Genomic DNA, 21,148 nt, shown 5'->3' on the forward strand with positions numbered 1-21,148 from the left:
TGTCGTTCTGTATAAAACTTTAGCCTTTTTGTATGAAGTATACTTGGTATACTGCGAAAATTATCCCCCATGAGTGGCATACTGTTATTATTACTGTTGTACGCGTCATACCTATTGCGTTAATCGCGAAAACTACCCACGATTCTTCCGTCAATTTCTCCCGCCTGGTTTGTTGCTTCCTCGGTGCGCTGTCATCTTTCTTTGCCGCGGTCGAGTACTCGATGATTTATAGGCACGACAAGTAATACCACGGTCTCCATTTTCTTGTCTGGTCGAGCAAAATGACCTTTTATTATAGCTCTAAAGCAAGGTGTGTGCACATGTTCACATGTATGACGTATTACCCCCCCCCCCCCCCCCCTTTTTTTTTTCTGTTCATGTTGCTTGACAATGTTAATGGTTAATCTTGTGCGAGATTTCCTCGACTGACATCAAATTACATGACTGCCTCTGCGTCGCGTCCTTAGACGGCGAATTTCGTCCCCGTCTGGTCTCGCTCCTGCTATTTTCACACGCCTCCCCCACGCTGCGCGATCACTGTAGATTCAAAGGTGCGCGTTATCATTCAGATTAGACAAGGTTTAGGAAATCAAAGGCTAGTTTAACTTTTGGCCATATTTTAGTTTTTTTAGTGCTCAGATGCTTATGTTGAATCTGCGTCATAGAACGAGCCGATTAAATGTACGCATTTCAGTGTGTGTAGTAGCTGCCTGATGCAGGCTGTGAAATATCACGTAGAAATATGCATTTAGGGGTAAGTTAGTGTATGGGTTCATTATTATTATTACTATTATTACTTGCGGCTTTTCCTTCCGGCTCTACCATGTATTGCATGAAAATAAAATTCATTCATTAGGCGTTTCTGCTGTAGCTATAAAATATGAATGCGACCCGGAATGTCGGGTTAACTAGGCAGGCCACCAGCAATTTGTTTTATGTCATGGGTTGTTGTCTGAAGAGATGTGGCCGAAATAATTTTAAAGACCTTATTTTTTTCTTTAACAAAACTTTGTCACCACAGTTGCACAAGTGAACAGAGTTTATTATCAAAATATGGGGAAATGTACTATCGAAAGTTGGCCACTGTTTATATTTTCTCCATTACATAGAATTTTTTGTATGAATCTTGGACAGTGTTACTCGTGCCCTTTTAGGAAGAGGGCGCAATAACATAAAATGATTCCAAACTTTTTTGATTCCAAACTCCTGACGTCAAATTTATGTGACCACCGATGCAAGCATCGGGCGGTGACCCGCACCATTGTCTGAACAACCCAATCAAACACTCTTCTCGTTTATAGGAGGTCACCTTTGTTCGCTTTCAAAACCAATAACATTGTCTGTACTCGGCGGTTTTTTAATCTAATTGGCTGAAAAGAGGCGAGGAGCATGCTCTAGCGGAGAGGGTTTCGATGGGGCCAAGCCAGCACAGGGAAAATAGATAACCGCATGAAGAGGGTGGTGCCGGCTTCTCCGATTGGTCCGCTTCGCCTTACTTAGCTTGCGATGGCTGGTCGAAAATTGCGGCGGCGTGCAACGGAAGCATAAGAATGCCGCTAAAACGGATCCTCAGCAAAGAAGAGTTGGCATAGCGATGTCGTATACATGCCGAAAGGGCTCGATAACGTTTTACTGCCACGCAAAAAGGTTCATTATGCGCAAATAAATACATGCTCACCGGCAGGTGCGAGTAGCGAGGACCCGAATGATTGGCGGGCAGCCATTTTCTATGCAGGAGGGTATGCTTGCGGTTTTGTGCTTCTATAAGATCGCATCGTATTGGTGCCTTCAACCTTCACAACTTCCTTGCATGCACTTCTTTAAATATTGCACCACCCCCATCTTTCAAATCTTTTAAAACTTTTTCAGGAGCAGAATTTATTTTTGGTACAACTTGACACAACATTCGTAAAATAGTAAAATGAGTCTATATTCGTAGACTTAGAAGAGTTGCAATATATGCATACAGTATAAATAATTTGGCAGTTTGATATCTAATGTCTGGAAATATTGTCTCTTGGTCTACAGCTCTCCAATATTGTAGTAATTTCTCACAGGAGTGTTGACCAGCATGCTGGTCAGTGCTGGGACGTGGAGCGCACCTGCAATATTAGTGAGGGTAGGCACAGGCGTCACCTGCTAACTTAGCGGCTATGGCATTGCGCTGCTGACCTCGAAGTTGCTGGTTCAATCCTGGCCACAGTAGCCACATTTCAATGGGAGCGAAATTCTCAAATGATCTTGTACTTACATTTAGGTTTACTATAAAGAACCACAGGTGTTCAAAATTATTCCAGAGTGCCTCATAATGAGTCTGGCCATATTTTTCTGAAATGGTGTTGCTTCAGAAAAAGCGAGACAAAAAGTCACTAAGTTTCTGCTACATTTTGGCGCTATGTTGCTGAAAGTGTAGCTAAAATTTTTGTGTAAATTTTGAGTACCATAGGTGCTTTGGAACACAATAATACAAGCTAATGTGGGGTAAGTTATCTAAGTGTTTTATGTTTGGTTAGGGTCCACACGGGTGAGGAATGAACAGTGAATTTATGAGCAGTGTGTAGAGGGTTTTTAGTTCACTAATACCTGTGTCTCACGGGCAGATTTGGAAGGCCTTCCAGTCGACGGCCTTCGAAACGCCACAACTCTATCGACTCAAAGGAGTTGTCGCGCTGCTACATGGCACATTTGAAAGGCCGTTGAGTGGTTCAGGCGTTTCTCGCAAAATTGTGTGGCGCTGCGGATCTTTATTTTCATTTTCATGTCACCAAAAGTTAAACAACATTAAAACCACTTAAAATCACTATAATTTCTTTTATGTTTATTTATACGGCGAAATGGCGGTGATATGACGGCAGTTGGCAGCACATGGAGTAGAGGGAGAGTGTACTAGACAACATGGAGAAAGGAATGAACACAAGCACGTCGCTGTTGTCGAGAGTATGTGCAGTTCGCACATATCAAGTGGCAAAAATACTTTATTGAATAATTAATAACACTCATATATAGTATTTTTAGAGCATTTTGGTTCGATTTGTTCTTTCTAACCATGAGTACGTGCACACTGTGAACGAGAGGGCATGTTTGCGCTGTTTCCGCTTTCGTAGCTCAAAGGCCATCGAGATTTCGATAGAATTGTGGAGTGCTCCGTTGACTCTATAGACTATTGACTCGACGGCCTTTGAAACCGCTCGTGTAGCAGCTCGAACTTGACCTTTGAGTCAACTGACTATCGGTTGGAAGGCCTTCGAAACGCCCGTGTGACACGGGTATAATATACTTACAAACCAACGGATGATGACCGCTGAAATTCTATGTTTACCTTCAGTTTGTCGGGTAACAAATGCAGCACGATTCAATTAAATGAATGTGAATAATTTGATTTTCCTTGCATGAATAGGTACTGTTCACATTATCCCTGCAGAATTTCGAGTTCTTAGCGCTCCTGAAAACTGCCAAATTCTGCGACAACTGCTTGGTCGCATGCTAACACGAACCCGCCGTGGTTGCTTAGTGGCTATGGTGTTGGGCTGCTAAGCACGAGGTCGCGGGATCGAATCCCGGCCACGGCGGCCGCCTGTCGATGGAGCCGAAATGTGAAAACACCCGTGTACTTAGATTTAGGTGCACGTTAAAGAACCCCAGGTGGTCCAAATTATTCCGGAGTCCCCCACTATGGCGTGCCTCATAATCAGATCGTGGTTTAGGCACGTAAAACCCCATAATTTAATTTTAATCATGTTAACACAGTGATGACAATTTCGTGACCTTGACAGTTGAAATGCTCACTTCTCCCCCTTGATCTACCAGAAAGGCCCATTTAGTATTGATTTGCTCGAAAGCTACGAAAAAAGGAAGCAGTGCGTTCAAACTCGCATAATCGAGCCGGCCGCTACGAAAAATATGCCTTTCTGCTGTCTGCCTTTTTCATGTGCTGTATTGTAAATCCCAACAAAATTTATTGCAGTAGGCTTTGGTAAATTTATTTACTGCCACGAATGCAAATGTCCACCATTCGGCTGTATTTAGTGAATGTGCCGAACCCGCATCATTAAGACACATTCAAATTTGTTTTGTAAAGAAAAAAAAAAACATGCATTTTGTCAGCACGATGTGAATCCTGTAAAAGCCACTGTGCTGTGAAGCAGTGTGGAGACTGTTGCTGCATGATGATTGGAGAGCCCACATGTCATACAACCCATTTCGGCCCCTTAAATGCCGCATTTTAGTAATCAAGTGTGCTCTAGAAGGACATTTTTGAAGCAGCTTTGATCACGTCAACATCGCTTAAATCTCACCAAATCTTCTGTCTAGTTGCTAAAAAAAGTTGCCGGTCACTAAATAGATAAACTTGTCGCTAAATCTAGCAACACAATCACTAAAATGGCAGCACTGTTTATGATCGGATCATGGTTTTTGGCACGTAAAAACTCCAGAATTTAATTTTCTTAGGCATATTCATGCAGAGCGCGACTGCCCGAGCATTGTTTTCTAGTTGAGTAGAATATGTTGCTGGGCGAGTTGGTTCAAGTCACGGAGCAAGAAACCTTTAGGAGTGGAAACTCCGCCAGTTGCGGCGACCAGATAATGTCACAAGCCCGCGGAGCCACTATCATGCTGGCGGCACCTGGCGGCTGAGAAAGAAATTACCGCCGTCTTGGTTGCCAAGGCAACCCGTCACATGTGTTTCTCTCGTTCGCGGCCGCGCGCGTTGCTCCCGTTCAGTCGCGCGCCTCACAACTTCTACTGAGGGCACTCACGCATCCCACCTGCATCCCATCTTAGGCTAGCAATTTCCGAACAAGGGTACACTGCACGTATCAGCGCTGTTAGTATTACGGCCCTCGAACAGACACCGACAAGAAGTTACTGTTTGACTTAAGGCCCACAAAAACAACGCTACGGCGTGCACGCTGAAGCGAACGCCGAACGCCTGTGTCGTCTACTATGAGCGCGGGAGACACGGGCGCCGCCGAAGAGAACGCGCCCGAGCGGCACCACCGATCCGCCGGGCTGCTGCTCTTATTTTTTTCGCTGCTGCTTGCATCACGTGCCGCAAGGCGCCGCCACTGCATGCGCCCCCGTCGGCGCATAATAATGTGACGTTATCTGGTCGCACGCGAGCGCCCGCGCTGACGGGAGTTTCTACTCCTAAATAATCTTCCTCCGTGGTTCAAGTCTAGGGGGTGCATATTAACGCAACATGGAAACAAAAAACTTAGTAGAAGGGAGTAAATAAACTGGTATGGTACCAGTAAAGCCTGCCAGGCTCATTACATCGTGGAGCGTAGGCGCTCTGTTCCTTCTACTCTCTTCTACTAACTCTTTGTTTCCAGGTCAGGCTAATATTTACCCCATTAGATTGTTTTCTAGGATGTTTAAATGAACCCGGCATACCCCCTGCTGTTTATGAGCACATCTATCATTTGCATCCACTTATTGTACTGCTTATGTGTATAACTACAAACAAAAGTGGGTTGAATAGAAAGTTCCCAAGACAGATGCAGAAGCCTCTGCAAGCAGTAACGGCTGCGGGTTTATAATGTTTGTTTAGGTCGGCACCTCATCGTTCATGTTTCTTACCTATTTGTCCCGTCCTTCGCGTTATGACTTAAAAATGGGCCAACTAGCCTGCGTTAACACCATTGTTCATCTTATCGTAACCATTGTTGCGTTGGAAGTGGGTAAACAGCAGGGGCTATATGGAGCTTAATAGAATAGCCTAGCTGATTGTTATGTGGGTCGGCACTTCCATGAGATTATTAACCTCTTGGCGAGCTGTACCTTATTTGCAATGCCCATGAGCTATAGGTGACACCAATGGCAATCCATCATAGCTGCCGCAGAGAGTATCGAATCGACTGTGCATCCCTGTAGTACCACGCCAAATTTATCGACTTTTTCTCCTTAGCTGCCATGTTGCCACTACCTCTTACAAAGCAGCTGTCTTTAGGAGACATCATGGGCCACCTTGAAATGTCTGAAAAAGGGATCCGCGCTGCCTAATTGAAGGCGTGGAAGTTTTATGCAGTAAAGTGCTATTTTTAAACTTCACATGCAGACTATGGCGAAATGTGAGGGTGACTTAGATTACTTCGATCTCATACCATTTATCAGCAGCTGCAGTGACTGTGGTTACTTTTTTAATGTGATCAGCTTTACCGGTTTGATCTCATTTCTGCCATAAGTACTGTTATTTTAAATACCGTATTTACTCACGTAATGAACAAACCCCCAGATTGGTCGCGAAAAATCTTTTTTTCTCGCGTTATGAACGGACTCCAAACTTTGTTACTGTGCAGTCCCACGATCGAACGGTCGTGCTGTAGTTTTCCGGAGAAAAGAAAATCCTTTACTTGCGCACATGTGTTTAAAGCAAGCACACGTAATCTCAATGCCTGTGGCTGTGTTGGATATAATGATGATGCCATGTGAGAAATGCAGAGTTCACGTAAACAATATTCTGCAGCTAATTTCTGTAGGTTACACATCCACGCAAGTGGGAAACATGCCGTGTCGGTGTAGTAGGTTTGATGACAGCGAAGCTGACGACAAAGCCATGACGAGAGAACACTGGCGGTAAGCATGCTGTAAGAACAGGCTGCGTGTTATCACAGTAGCTTGGGGCCTGACAGAAAGAGCAACCGTGATAAGGCTCAGCTTGTTGCCGCCAGTACCAGCGCAAAGGCTCCTCTCAGACTCTAGAGAGAAAAAAAAAACGTCGCACTTCCACCCGAAAGACGAAGCATCAATTGCGATAGCAAATTAGTAGAGAGCTATACGGAGTAAGGATAGTAGTTTTATCAGCTGTATAAACTTGGACATTTAGCAGCACCAGCAACGCGCAGAACTGTTGTCGATGCTGTCGGCGTTTTGCCCGCATTCGCACCGAACGCGCGCGGCGTTGGTGACTGTGCCGGTGCCTCTGGCGGCGGCTCGGAGGTTTTCGACGAGACCAGAACAGGACACTTGTCGAGCAGCATCGGAAGTCTTTACCACCTTCTCTCGCCTTGCAACTTTTTTATATGAATACGCATTTGGTGCCGCAGCTAAACGTCGCCTCCCCTCCCTCCCTCCCTCCCCTCCCTCTTGTCCCCCCACGGCCTTTCGCGCGACGGAAGAAGTCACATTTGCTTTCCGCCGTGTGTTTGCTCCCCGTGAAAGCGCACGAGACTTGCACATGCAGCATACGGTGCGCAGCTACGATTTCATTGCCATTGGACTTTATACGGAACCTCACGGCAACGGCAATGCTGAAGGGAGAAATTTCTTCTTCTTTCTTTAGCAGAAAGCTTGTAGAAGAGCTTGTAGCAGAAACTAGTAAAACAGGACAACAGACAAGGACGAAAGACCCGACAGGTCTAGTATGGGCACAGAAATGCTTAAAATGCATTTATGTACAGCCTCCTGCATTTTTAACTATATCGCGCAAGTGTCCATCACGCGTCATTTTAGCGCCTTTAAGCAGCAATAATCAGCGAGACTGGCAGAAGTACTCTCAAGTGCACTAAGCACTCTCCTGGGCCAGAGTCGTCTAATGCGTTCTTCCCTTCAGGACGACGTACGACCATAGTAGTGTTCTCGCGCGATATAGTTAAAAATGCGGAAGGCTGTACATCAGTGACACCGTGTAAGATAAGGAAAAGCATCACACCTCTTGCGAAGTATGCCCATGTACACTATTACTATTTGTACTTTCTTCCTTCGTTAAATAAAGTGCAGAGAACAAAATAAAAATGGGATTGCTAAACACTGCTGTATTTATTGGTTTTGTTAATGCATTTTTCTTTTTTCTTTCAAAAATGTCTGCCAACAAAGATTTGTATAGATGGGTGTGTCACGATTTGCGAGAAGCTTTACATGTCATTACATGTTCCCATTTGTGGTTGTGCTTGTTTAAATGTACTAATTGTATCCTAAAGGAGACCATTGCTTTTGTTAATTGTTTGTGGAAGTTACCAGGACAATCCCTAACCTTAGGCTGCCAGACTACAAAAACGCCCGATTTCTCCCCCATTTTCTCTTTGAAAACAAGACCGTATTTTTACTTCCAGAATTTAAAGAAATGCAAACCTGAAAACGAAGGACCCTACTCGTAACCCTCTGTGCAGTTATGGGTCATTTTTAAAGTCCACTTTTTTCCCAAATTTTCATCTGCACTTTTTATTTGCTTCTTTTCTTATCTGTTTGTGCCATGTTGCAGATTGTTTTAGTGGCACAGTCTGGTGTTTGTCACACAGTGTGTTTATGGAGAAATCTCACACCTTCTTTCCAGCCTTATTCTTAAGTCATCTTGCACACACTTTTGCATTCTGTCTGCAGTACAGCAATAAATTTTGCTTGTTTCATAATATTTGTATACCACTTTCCTCATATTATACTTCCTGTCATTGCACTAATGTCACTGGTTGAAGAAAAACTTGTCCATGTAGTAAAAGAAGCTTTTACTGAGTCTCCTCTATGATTTGGATGGGAGATAAATGTTTAATGGTTTTCTTAAAATATTGCACAGTGGGTGGGGGGGGAGGGGCAGATTCTATGCTGTAACTTATTATCAGAGATTGCATATGCAATATTTTATGCTGTTCTTTTTGTTTTGAGGAACCTGTATGGGTTTCCTTTGTAGCAATTGCTACTGCTGGGTGAATGTCTCAATTTTCCTTTAAGTATTTTATGGTGGGGAAAAAAAAAAAAACCACATTTAAATATGATTTTTGTGCCTGCACCCGAACGCAGAAAGCCATTGTTGGCTTGTGGACCTTGTTTGCGCTGCCTTCTCTTTCATAAATTTGGCTAGCTTTTCCCATGAACTGTAAGAATTTAATTTTGTGTGTGTGTGTGTTTTTTTTTTTTTTGCAGACGAATGGCGATGCTGCACAGTCTGCCATAGGTGAAGGAATGAAGGACCAGAATAGTGGGTCAGGCAAGGAGCTGGCCCATGTGACATATGCTGTACTTGAAGCTTCCCCTGGAGATATAGCACCATCCACTGTTGAGAAAACTTCAGAGGTTTCGACAAGAGAGACCTCTCTCTCTGCTCCAGCTGACACAGAAGCCTCCATTACAGATGTGGCTGAGAGTTCATGTGAAGCCGCAGGCCCTGAGTCCTGTAAAAACATACAAGAGGAGTCAATTCAGAGCTCTCAGGAGGAAGTACGCAAAGGTTGCGTTGAAACAGATGCTGATTACTGTGCTGAACAGAAGCCATTGTTATCAGTGGATCAAGGGTCGGATGGTTTGTCATCGAAACATAGAGCAAAGTCTGTTGAAGTGCAAGATCTTATCTTGAGCTCACCAAATAACACTGATCACCCTGAGCAGGAGAGGAGTACTGAGTTCAGCAAAGAAAGCAATCCTGATGTTGAGCGTGCCACTGATCCTGCAAAAAATAAAGCAATACATACTCAAGTGCCCGTAACAGATTCTGCAATTTCGGGAGATGCTTCTTCGAAGGACAAATCTGAATCGAGTTTTGCTCTTGTAGCTCATGTTGAAGAAACTACTTTGACAGGGAATAAGAAGGTTGAGGTTGCAAGTACGAAAGTTGCTAAACTTAGTCATGAACAGTTGAAAGACGTGCCAGTCTCATGCTCTTCACCAGCAGTGCCTCCTAATAGTTCCAGTGTAGAGGTAGCCTCTTCACAGCCATCTGCGTCAACAAGCTGTCCAGTTGTTGCTTCATCAAAACAAGATCAAGTACTCGATTCCATGGTTGGCAGCAAATCACTTTGTGAAGTTGAATGTAGTGATTTTGGACATAACTCTGAAGATGGAGTCTGCGTGGTGAGTTCGGTGATGTTTTTCTTTTATCTGTATGCATATTGATGTTATGTGAACTCGTCAAAGCTGCTGCTTTTGTAGGGATTCATAATGCTGCTGCTAGTAAGCTGATCTGTGGCTCAAGTACAGATTTTCCTAAAATGTGAACTATCTATTAGAGTTCAGTTGCTGAAATAAAAAATAGGTGCTCATATTTGCAGAAAGGGAAGCTTGCACTAAGTTGTCTTTCTAGTTGCATAGTTGCACATTGCCTCTTGTCTTCATCAATTTTCTCCTTTTTATAATACCTTAATTTAATGTGCATATTTGGTTGTGCAACTGTCAGTTGATGTTATGCCTTTGATTTCAGCTTTCCATTTCTATATCAGAATGCAGTGAGCTGTTGCACTGAAGTATTGCAGCAAGTGCTGGCACCATGCCAAGTTAGTGTCATAAGTAGATGTAGTAGCTTGCAAGGTCAAACCTAATGCAAAAGCTTGTGGTGCTTCGAATCCAAAGCAAAAGTGGCTGATGACAAAAGTGCACGCCTGCGTGCGTGCATGTGTGTGTTTGCAGCACAGCATCAGGTTGGTAGTGTGTAACCCCTCAACTGCTATGAGACATTTGTTAAAAGTTATGAAAAGTGAGGGTTCTTTTTACCTGCTTTTACTTTGCCATTCATCTCCAAAAGATATGATACCAGGAATGCCTATAGCAATCCTTTTTACTGCTCTTGTGTAAAAAAATAGCAAAAGACATTGGGATTTATTTGTGTCAGAATTACGAGGCAGCGCATTCTTTGTCATGATGAGTTCATTGGTCATTGGCAGTTAAGGAGTTATTGGTGGATGTAAGGAAACGGCTCGTATGGTTTGATACAACACATGCATATGCAGGGTGTCCCAACTATCATGCACCAAGATCTAAAAATATGCCAATGCCACATAGCTGCACAGAACCAAGGTAATATTGTTTGACGTCGCTACTTTGCGTGTATTCGCGAGCTTCTTTCACGCTTTGAAAAACACTCTTATGTAGCATGTATTGAGCAAGAGAAAGCTGTATTGGGAGTTTTTCATGTTGCTCTACAATTTTCTCATTGACACTTTTCATGTAATTATAATATTTGAGAAGTTGCCAAGGATCTCGTAAGATTTTTCTCCTGCGATGGACCCCTGGCAGCCTAGCTCCGGGCACCATCGGCCATAACCGTTGGACAAGTAAAGTTTATTCCTATCCTATCCTTGATAAATAATTAAGACTGATTATGTAATTAGGTGGGATGCACAAAATAATCTGTATCTCCAAGCGACAGTAAACATTAACTTTGTTCTGTCCAGTTACTTCGCATTTACATATTTTTAAATCTTAGTGCATCATAGTTGGGACACCCTGTGTGTGTGTGTGTGTTTGTGTGTGTGTGTGTGTGTGTGTGTGTGTGTGTGTGTGTGTGTGTGTATATATCATTAGCCTATATTTATGTCCACTGCAGGATGAAGGCCTCTCCCTGCGATCTCCAATTACCCCTGTCTTGCGCTAGCTGATTCCAACTTGAGCCTGCAAATTTCCTAACTTCATCACCCCACCTAGTTTTCTGCCATCCTCGACTGCGCTTTCCTTCTCTTAGAATCCATTCTGTATCTCTAATGGTCCACATCGTACTTATTACATGGCCTGCCCCCCCCCCACACACACACACAGTTGAACCCAGATTTATATACATATACAGAATTATTATGTATAACAAGCAGGAGTAAAATCGCATTGAAAATTTTTGTATAAATGTTTTATTTTATATAGCGAATTATCTATATATCGAAGTTTGTTGTGATCCCCTTCAGATTCAATATATCCGGGTTCGAATAAAAGCTCTGAAATAGTGGCACAATCAGGCGCGGATCCAGGGGGGATGTCCGGATGTCCTGACCCCCCCCCCCCCCCTCAGATTTCTGCATCGCCCCCTCGCTGACAAGGGGATGGCCCTGTCGCAAAAAAAAAAAAAAAAAAAAGAGTATCGCCACCAGCATTCTTCAAAATTATTTTTCGCGAGTACCAGTGGTATGAGCCATGTAGAAGTAAAGCTAGCTCGCTCACAAGCTTAGTTGTATTCCGTAGGGGTGTGGTGTCGCGAAGTTGCCGTAGTTATTTTTTCTCATGAACACCTTGGACCTCCTGGCGCCGGCCGTGCCTTACTCTTCCCATCGGTGGCGTCGAATGAACGAGGGGACGTGCCTTTTGCCAAGCACGCAGATGTCCGCGCGAGCGCCTTCGCAACTGATCAACTCAGTTCCCGATTGGGGTGTCATCGGTTGCCTCATTGGCAGTCATCGGTTTCGCGACCAACCTGCTTAATGAAAGAGATCTCTCGCTGAAGTGTTCATATATAAATAATAACAACTAACAGCTAAACTAAGAACTTCGCATAGGCAACTTTTTTTTAAAACTGTAGCACTCAGTGTGATCACTGGTTTTGGCACGTAAAACCCCAGAAAGAAGTGTGATCACAATTACACGTTGACAATATCCAGTACGAGCACAGTACGGTTCGTACGCTCAAGTTTTTCATTGTAACTTCGCAGTTTTATTGTCGTACATTAAGCATAGGAGGCTCAAAGCCGTCGGATCCGTTTATCTGAGTGGCCGTTCTCGCGGAGCGGGGCGAAGCCTCGAGCAGCGGCTGCGAAGTGGGGGAGCGTGACGTCAGCGGCCAACGCCAGGGCGCGGGCGTTGGCCGCTAACCACGCGTGGTTAGAGAAACGGGAGCAGATGCGCGCCTTGTGTAAAAGGATGAGGTCGCGTGGGAAGCAAAACATATAGACGCTGGCTCGCGCTCTCGGCTACTAGGCCACATCGTTCTTGTAGGTGGCGTCGTGAGTCTTCTTCATACGCGGTGAATCGCATATCGTAAACAACCAGCGTAGTGGTTGCCGCGTTGGAGCTCCAAAGCAAACGAAGGTGTCTCAACCGAACACAAAGAATCTTCTTAAGGAAATCAAGATGTCCCAACAGAACTCCAAAGATGGACCCGTGCTTACGCATTTATAACAAACCTGCGACAGATCATCCCAAATTTTATTTTAAGAAACAATACAGGCTAGATATACCGGGTGTTCAAAATTAAGCTTTATGGTGTTCTTAAAATTAGGCACTGGGAGGCACGTAAAGACCACCTGGGCAAATAAGTTATGTGGCCAGGGGGACACAAAGTGAGATAATTATTGCTGTCAGCAGCCGAATATTACCTAAAATTGAATAATTAACTATTTATCGACTGCAGTAAGTGTGTATGTTTGTATTGAAAAGTTAGAGGCAGCTGTGTTTCTACACAGTTTCACTTAATAGAATTCTTCTAGCATTCAACTCCAAATTTTAATTGTCGTTCGCATGATTACGCATGCAAGAGAGTGAGGATTGGGCGCAAAGCTCCTCCATGATGTGACGCGGCTGTTGGGTGCGGCGTTTAGTCTGACAACGCGGCGGATGCATTGGCAAATAACTGTCCCCCTTCCCCTGACGGCTGGCGAAATAAAAGAAATCGAAGAACCCGTAACCGCTGTCATAACACACGACCGCGCGCGCAGCCTGTAAAGCTGAGGCACGCCGTAGTGGAAGGCTCCGGATTGATTCTGCCAACCTGGTGTTCTTAAACGTGCACTACAAAGCAAGCACACAGGCGTTTTTGCATTTCGCCTCCATCGAAATGCCGCCGCCGCGGCCGGGATTCGATCCCGCGATCTCGTGCTCAGCAGCGCAACACCTGAGCTGACTGAGCCACTACGGCTGGCTACAGGTGTTGCTCAAGCCGTATAAAACGCGGGTTTATCGTGAGCAGAAACAGTGCATTTCGGTAAATGAGAAAGGTTACTATCATCATCATCATTGACAGAAGCTGACCCCCCCCCCCTCAGAAAAAACCTGGATCCGCCCCTGGGCACAATCATGCGCTTGTTTTTGTATTTCGCAGGCTTTCTTTAAAGGCAATTACAAGAAGCTCCATTAATGGTACTTAGTTGCCAACACTCCAGTTGATCATTTTTAAATGTGATCTACAACTTTTGTATTGGCACTTTCTTGGTGAAGTTAAAATTAAGAAAGTTAGGCAATTAGTTTATAATAAATAATTGACTTTGCAAACCGAAAAAAATTCCGCACACTAGGACACGCGATCCTCAACACTACTGAGTTGGTTTGAGCTTCCTCGCACACTCCATCATTTTTAAAGCATTGGCTACTTTTAGCTGGAACACCCTGTATATGCAGGTCCACGACTGAAACGTTTGACAAGTAAAAACGAATGTGTTTCCACGTATGCTGTGTTTATTCTTTCAGTCCATATCAACAGAAGCAGTGGTTTTTTTCGCCACTACATCTATATATGTGTATATATATTGTCACATTGTGGTGATGATAAAGATCAAGGCTCTTCCAGCTGTGGGTCACCATTCTTTCTATTTGGCAAACTTGGGGCCCTGAAATGAAAAAAAAAAAATAAAATTGGCCGCCATCCCACCCTGCGAACGTGAATGTCCAGCAAAGCTGTATCAAATGCCACACATGGTGGAGCATTGTATTCACGCTGTTCTTCTGGTGTCTTTAATTTCCTTGGCCTACCCATGGCAGTCTTAGAATAAACTGAATGAGTTGTGAGACGGGTCTCCCTTTTATATATGAAAGCGTGGTGACGTCACGAAGTATATATATATATATGCTGTATGCCTGATTGCAAAGAAAGATATGCCGTTTGCCTTCAATTGGCGTTTTGCAACTGGCGTTTTGTGTTCACGCCACTAAATTTTCCGACCAACGAGAGGTATACAGCGTCGCTGTAAAACAAGTGGCACTCAAAGCACACTGATAGCAGCAAGCATAGTCGTCGGTCGTCGAAATCTAATCTATGGGTCAAGCTCGTTGGGTATTTATATATCTCTGAATAATTCAGCTCAAGGACTAGAATTATGTTATTTGCAACAGGCACTGTTCTTGCAGTAGCGCGCTGCTCGAGAACTGCGATAAAACATCAGCGACAAAAGGCTGCTTTCCTGGTGTGTACTTGACGACTTTTGGGGACCTCTGTAAGCTGAGGCGCATGCGCTGAAGTCGTAATGGGCATTAGCTTAACGGCTTCCTAAATATAATTTCTAGCGACTTATGATCCGATTCCACTACAACTTCTGGCTGTCCGAAAAGATAGTCACGAAATCTTTCACAGCCGTGAACGATTGCCAGCATCTCTTTGAATCTGGGCATACCTTTGCTGCGTTTCTGTCAATGAACGTGACGAGTATGCTAGTGGATGCCCATCCTGTATAATTACTGTGCCAATTCCATTCTGGCTGGTGTCTACCGATAGCCTGATCGGTTTGCCCTTCTGGTAGTAGCTTAATACAGGAGCTGTGGCAAGCGCTTCGTGTAAAGCCTTGAAGCTTGCTTCTTGAGGGTCTTCCCAAACCCACGCGGCATCCTTCTTTAGTAGTTCTCGAAGTGGCGCTGTTAGGTTTGACATATTCGGAATAAAGCGGAAGACAAAATTTACCATGCCCAGGAACGTCTGCAGCTCCTTCTGGTGGCTTGGCGTCTGGACTTGCAAGATGTCTTCTAGCCGCTGTGTATCCAAACTCAGCCCGTCACGTGTCAGAACGTGTCCAAGGTATCGGACAGATTCCTGTAAAAAAACGGCATTTCTTTCTGTTCAATTTCAGGCTGTACTCTTGGCATCGTCGCAGGACGTTTGCAAGGTTGATGTCATGCTCGCTTCTCGTTCTGCCCCACACTAGAATATCGTCCATGACAACCGCTGCGCCTTTGATGCCTTCTAGTACCCGGTGCATGGCACGCTGAAATATTTCCGGTGCGGACGAGATTCCAAACGGCATGCGTAAAAACCTGTAACAGCCATAGGGAGTGCTCATTGTGCAGATTTGGAGCTTTCTTCATCTAGCTTAATTTGCCAGAAACCGGAGGCTGCATCCACAATTGTAAAGTACTGCGTGCCACTGATCGAAGGTGCTATGTCTTCCAATGTTGGCATTGTATAGTGCTTGCGAAGCAGCCCTTTGTTCAGATCAGAAGGGTCTAGGCAAATTTGCACCTTCTCTCCTTTAGTGACGACGACCATGTTGCTGGCCCACTCTGTCAGCTCTGTCACTTGCACGATCACTCCCGATGTCTCCATGCGATCCAGCTCTGCTTTCACCTTGCTTTGCAATGCTATTGGAATCCACCGTGCTGGTTTCACTGCTCCCTGGGAACCAGGCTTGAGCTTCAGGTGGTAAACCATACCCTCCAATTGACCTAGGCCCTCGAACACGTCTTCGTAAGGCTTCGCAGCATCGTAACAGCCTAACTCTTCAGCAACTGCGCCGCTCAACGTCACAGCAACTTCGTCCTCCACAACAAAAAAGTGTCTGAATCTTGCTTTCTCTCGTTGCAACTTCGAGGCGAACTTGTTTCGTAGCTTTTTTCTGGAAGCCAAAGAACGTGTTTAAAACTACGTTACAGTCGTGTGGCTGCTTGTTTGTTATTTTCTGCAGCTGACTGCGCGCGATAATTGAGCAGGTTGTGCCTGTGTCCAGCTTGCAAAAAATTGGTTTTCCTTCTGTCTGAATGGTAGCCGTCCAGCGATCGTCTTTCCCACGGGAATGCGATACTGTTTCCAACCTGAAAGTTTTTGGCCATCATCATGCAGGCTATGGCGAAGTGATTCCCTCCACCGCATTTTCTGCATGTGTGTCCTTTTGCGGGGCAGACATGTTCAGTCTGATAAACCTTTGCACACTTTATGCAACGCCGACAGTAAAGTTCAGGTTCTTCACGTACCACTCCTCTACTTGGGCGTCCGAGACGCACCGCGCCGGTCTACGCAAGTAGAGGATGTACTGCCGCTAACGATAGCGGCGACGGGTTTGCTGGGTTGAAGTAGACACAGAGATGACGAGAAAAAAACACTTTCTATTTACAACTATTTACAAGAATTTACAAATGCAAGTACACATACAAGGTGGAACTGGTACACATAGGGCGACCCTATATCGGCATAGTCGATAGTGCATAGCACCGTAGTTTGTCCAGAACGCTCGGACGGGGCAACGGGGCCACGTTTTCTCCCTTCGGTGCCCCGTCCCAAGCATTTACCACCCAATCGCCACCGAGTGGCTATGAGTGGTCCGCCGACGCACCAATCACGAATCCTGTGCTAGGATTGTCTTGTTCGCCGGCGCTTCTGGTATTGCGCTTCTTCCAAGCGCCCTTTTCTCTACCACCTTTTACGGTGTCTTTCTCCCTATCCCTCAAAACAACATACAAATAAAAACAATGTTCCAAGAAAGGGGGGGGGGGGGGTGACAGATGGATAGCATGTGTGCTCCCTGGCAAAGCAACAGCGCCCAGCACAATGGGTTCAATAAAATCCTAATAAGCAGGCAGTACCTGCAAGCCGAAGTGATTGACCCCTTCCCTGCTCGCACTTCTTAGAAAAACCGATAGCGTAGTAGCTGCGGGCATACGTCAATGAAACCTGTCAACCTACCCCTATTCGGTAAATGCTTGCTCAGAGAAGCTTTTCACGATGGTCAATTGGCAACGGTCTCCGAAACGGGTTGTCAAAGGCGGTTACCATGCAAAATGTGCACGTGGTGAATAATGCGTACTGCGTTCACGCTCTCTGTGCCCATTACCCACTCGGCACGCGCACATCAGGAGCCAGCGACAGTCACGGACATCGAAGCTTTTGCTGTCAGGTCGCCTGCACGCGATGTACGTGACGAATCACCGATATTCCCTCTTCTTTAGGTCACTTTGTGTACTCTTGGGTGCTAATGGCGTCGTCACGCACCCTCTACATTTGCTCAGTGCCAGCCGGCTCTACTTGCCTCACCACGTGTCAGGTATAATTGGCATGTCATGAGCTGCGCCTCTGCCTAACCTCGGCACCGTTGCCGCGACGGGCGCCTACCACTGGCACTTAATCCTCCCATTGTATTTCGCTGGCCAAGCAACGATCATTGACAGAATGCGCCTGCTGTATCTTCCCTTTCTTCGCAGCTGTTTCACTTCGCGAGACCAGGTTGAACAAAAACACCCATCTTAAGCCATCCGAGCAGCAATTAAATTAGCTAGCGCTTCTAGGAGCAGGCTTACACCGACCTTTTGCCTCAGCGCGTTCATCTCGGCAGCGTAATGGCTTTCGGGGCATGCTTGTATTTCTTCGCACTGTTCCTTGCCACGTTCTCACGAGCGGCACATTTCTACCATCTTTGCAAATGAAGCATTTTCAGAGACGAGCTTTTCTTGCAGCTTTTTGTCTCTTATTCTGAGAATAATACGGCTTCTGAGCATACGCTCTTCGAGTTCCCCAAACTCGCAACGTTTTCTAGCACTCGTAGGTCTGTTAACCAGTCGTTGAAGCTTTCGCCCTCATTTTGGTCGCGCTTTCCAAAACGAAACTCGTGATAGGCTAGGTTTAGTGCGGGCTTGTAAAATGCCTCAGATTTAAGCTTCAGGACTTCTACGTCCGACTTCTCTTCATCCGATGCAAAAGCAAAAGTGCTATAAGTCTTGTGCGCGTCCTCTCCGATAATCATGAGAAAAGTGGCTGCCTGTACCTCTTTAGGTTGCTGGTTTAGGTGTGTTGCCATTGCGAAGAGCTCGAACTCCTGTCGCCACGTCTTCCAACTTTGCCATACGTCTCCTGTGGTGTCCAGGACTCTTGGCGGTGGCAGTAGCGTGGTGAATGGGGCGCTGGTCTGCTGGCGCTGTTGCTGTTCCCCGTTCTCCATTCTCGTACTAGTTCGGACTTTTGAGCCGCCCTCGTTGGCTTGCTACCCGTCCACTTTTCTTTCACCGGCTGCATACATCGGCCGCAGTCCGACCACTTCTGACACCATGTGGTTTTCACGAGATGAAGTGCGTCAAAAGGGGCTTTATTGAACGAAACACTCTCTTATGTACATATTATCAAAGGGGGTGTTACAGCCAACTGAGTGCACGTGTGCATGACAGTGCATTGCATCACAAATAGCTTGAATACTTCTTCCATGCATGCAGTTAATGGCATTGGAAAGATTGTCTCTTTGCCTAACCCCTTTCTTAATAGGTATTTTTCCCGTTGTAGAGAATTAAGGTAGCTGTGGAGTCTTTATAGATGCAGTATTTGCCAAGATATTCACGTATGCTTCCTGTACTCCTTGATTGTGCAATGCCTCCATGACTGCTGGTATCTCTACTGAATCAAATGCCTTTTTCTATGAAAGCCATATAGACCTTTCCTCCTCTCTGGCTTGTGCAAGTCTGCACAATGCTGCTTGAATATGTTGCGGTTGCAGGCTGCTTAGTGATTTGGCAATGCTTTAGCTCGTTCTCCACGTAATTTACGTGATGTCGGGTCATATGAGGTCATCAGGAAACCATTGTTTAGCCTTTCGGTGCAGCAGTAGCTACAGTATGCAGAAATTTCTCATGGCTGCGCAAACAGGCGAAGTGCATCATCAGCTGCAATGTGTGTAGATGTTGCGAACTATTTTGGCTGTATGAGTTTTCACTCGACGAAGAGATGCGGCGTCTGTGAATCGCCAGCATGAATTGGAAAATCTTCTATTTAATCATTTGGCGTGAACTAAAACATGAGTGCTCGTGTACAACCAACCCATTGCAACCGCAAAAATCTATCATAAAAAAATATTAGCGTGAGCCACCGATGTTATTTTCGCACATTTCAAGTCTAGTAGACTTCAAATCACTATGGTATGCCTACTTCAGCCTCCTGCATGAGGCCGAAGGCATGGCTCAACACAGCAATCACTGCGGTTTGTAAACAAGCATGATACATTTAAGATTTGTGCTTTGGCATTGCCTTTGTCCCTGTGAAACCATAATATGCAAAGGCGATCACATAAAAAGAATGCAACATCTGTTTGTGAGGACGCAATTACCTTTAAACGGGTGAGTGCATCGTAGGGGACGGGGTGAACAAGACGGGGGGGGGGGGGGGGGGGTATATATCGGTTTTCATTATTGTATAGCTTGTGAAGTCTGACCCACGTATGCTTGTCTAGAGAAACCAGTTGGCGGATTTGGTCATCACGGGCGCGATCAGATTTTTGTTCATTTCATGTTCTGTTCAGTTGCTGCAAAAGTTGCAGTATGCAAAATTTGTGACATTAGGAGGGCGAGAGCAGCCAATCGGCAAGTGGTGAACGGCCCGACGACAAACGTCTGGGGAGTTGTCATTTGTGATGACGTCAAAATGACGACACGCTCCTGTCAATCATTTTGATTACGAGCACGTCGTCTGCTAGGAGCAGAACGCGATGAGAGATGTGAAGTTCGAGCGGTCATCCGCTCGCTACGAGACCGGCTTCGCATGGCACGACTGGTGGATTGGATTTGATCCAAATGGCGGCCGCGGCTACGGAATGGTTCAATGCTTGATTGGCTGCTCTCTCCCTCCCGTTCTCACAAATTATGCATACTGCCACTTTGTGACGTTGCAGCAACTGAACAGAACGAGTTTCGAACAAAGATCTCTGATCGCACCCCATCTCTCGCAAAAAAAAAAGAAAGTGCAGGCTAATGCCACAGCAAGACCACGCATGGTCATGCCACATGCTTGGGCCATGCGCTATACAGCATAAACAGATCTATAACCCAGCATCTACCACTGCTTCGGACGCTCGCGCACTCTGCAGACGGCCAAGGGACCATTCGACAAGTGTGATTCACTCTAGACGGTGTGCTGTTTTTACTAACCGAAACTATTTTATTCATAGGCAGAAAGAGCGCATCCAGCAAATGAACTAGTTGCATAATGTATCTTGAGATAACAAATGGAACGCTTGTCAATGTAAACAGCAGGACTCCTTTCGTAGCAGAACGGTACTTGCGTTGTTACCATCATTGCGTAAGTTTAACTACTCGTTGCTGCTAAACTACACCTTAGAATTGCAGTGAGAATGTTGCAGTAGGGTCGCATTCGGGAAAATAATTTTTAGAAATATACAACTGATCTCCAAGGCTGATTGTAGGCTCAAACATGCATGCATGTGTCACGCTGGGCGCTCTGTCCGCCTCAATGCCAGGAGAAACTCTGGCCATGCCAACTGAAATTACTTCAGTATGTCTCGCAGAATAGTTGCCCATGTAGAAAACACCATATCTAACTAAATAGACCACGAGCGCGCAAGAACAACTACCAAAAACTGCCGCCAAACATATACTACCTGGAAAACAAGATGGAGCGCTCACCCAAGCCAGCATGCTGACTGCTCATAGTTGGTGCCAATGCCTACTCAATATGGTGACACCCATGAAAAAGTCTGTAGAGAGGTCAGTTGTACTCTTCAGATTTATCAATTATCTGATTGATGACATGGGTGTGATCTATTGTAGAATACCTCTT

At 45.3% G+C, this 21,148-nt stretch overlaps 1 protein-coding gene across 10 annotated transcripts in view; it reads left to right on the top strand.

The window, feature by feature from the left end:
* LOC119462122 (protein CASC3-like) overlaps window positions 1–21,148 on the top strand; it is a 103,769-nt gene that overhangs the window by 300 nt on the left and 82,321 nt on the right. For all 10 annotated transcript variants that reach the window (XM_037723470.2, XM_049667490.1, XM_049667498.1 and 7 more), the window contains exon 2: window positions 8,857–9,780. In XM_037723470.2, the coding sequence (XP_037579398.1) occupies window positions 8,857–9,780 (924 nt within the window). The remainder of the gene's footprint in view (window positions 1–8,856; window positions 9,781–21,148) is intronic.

Source organism: Dermacentor silvarum, chromosome 1 (assembly GCF_013339745.2).
Source record: "Dermacentor silvarum isolate Dsil-2018 chromosome 1, BIME_Dsil_1.4, whole genome shotgun sequence".
NCBI classification, from domain to species: Eukaryota; Metazoa; Arthropoda; class Arachnida; order Ixodida; family Ixodidae; genus Dermacentor; species Dermacentor silvarum.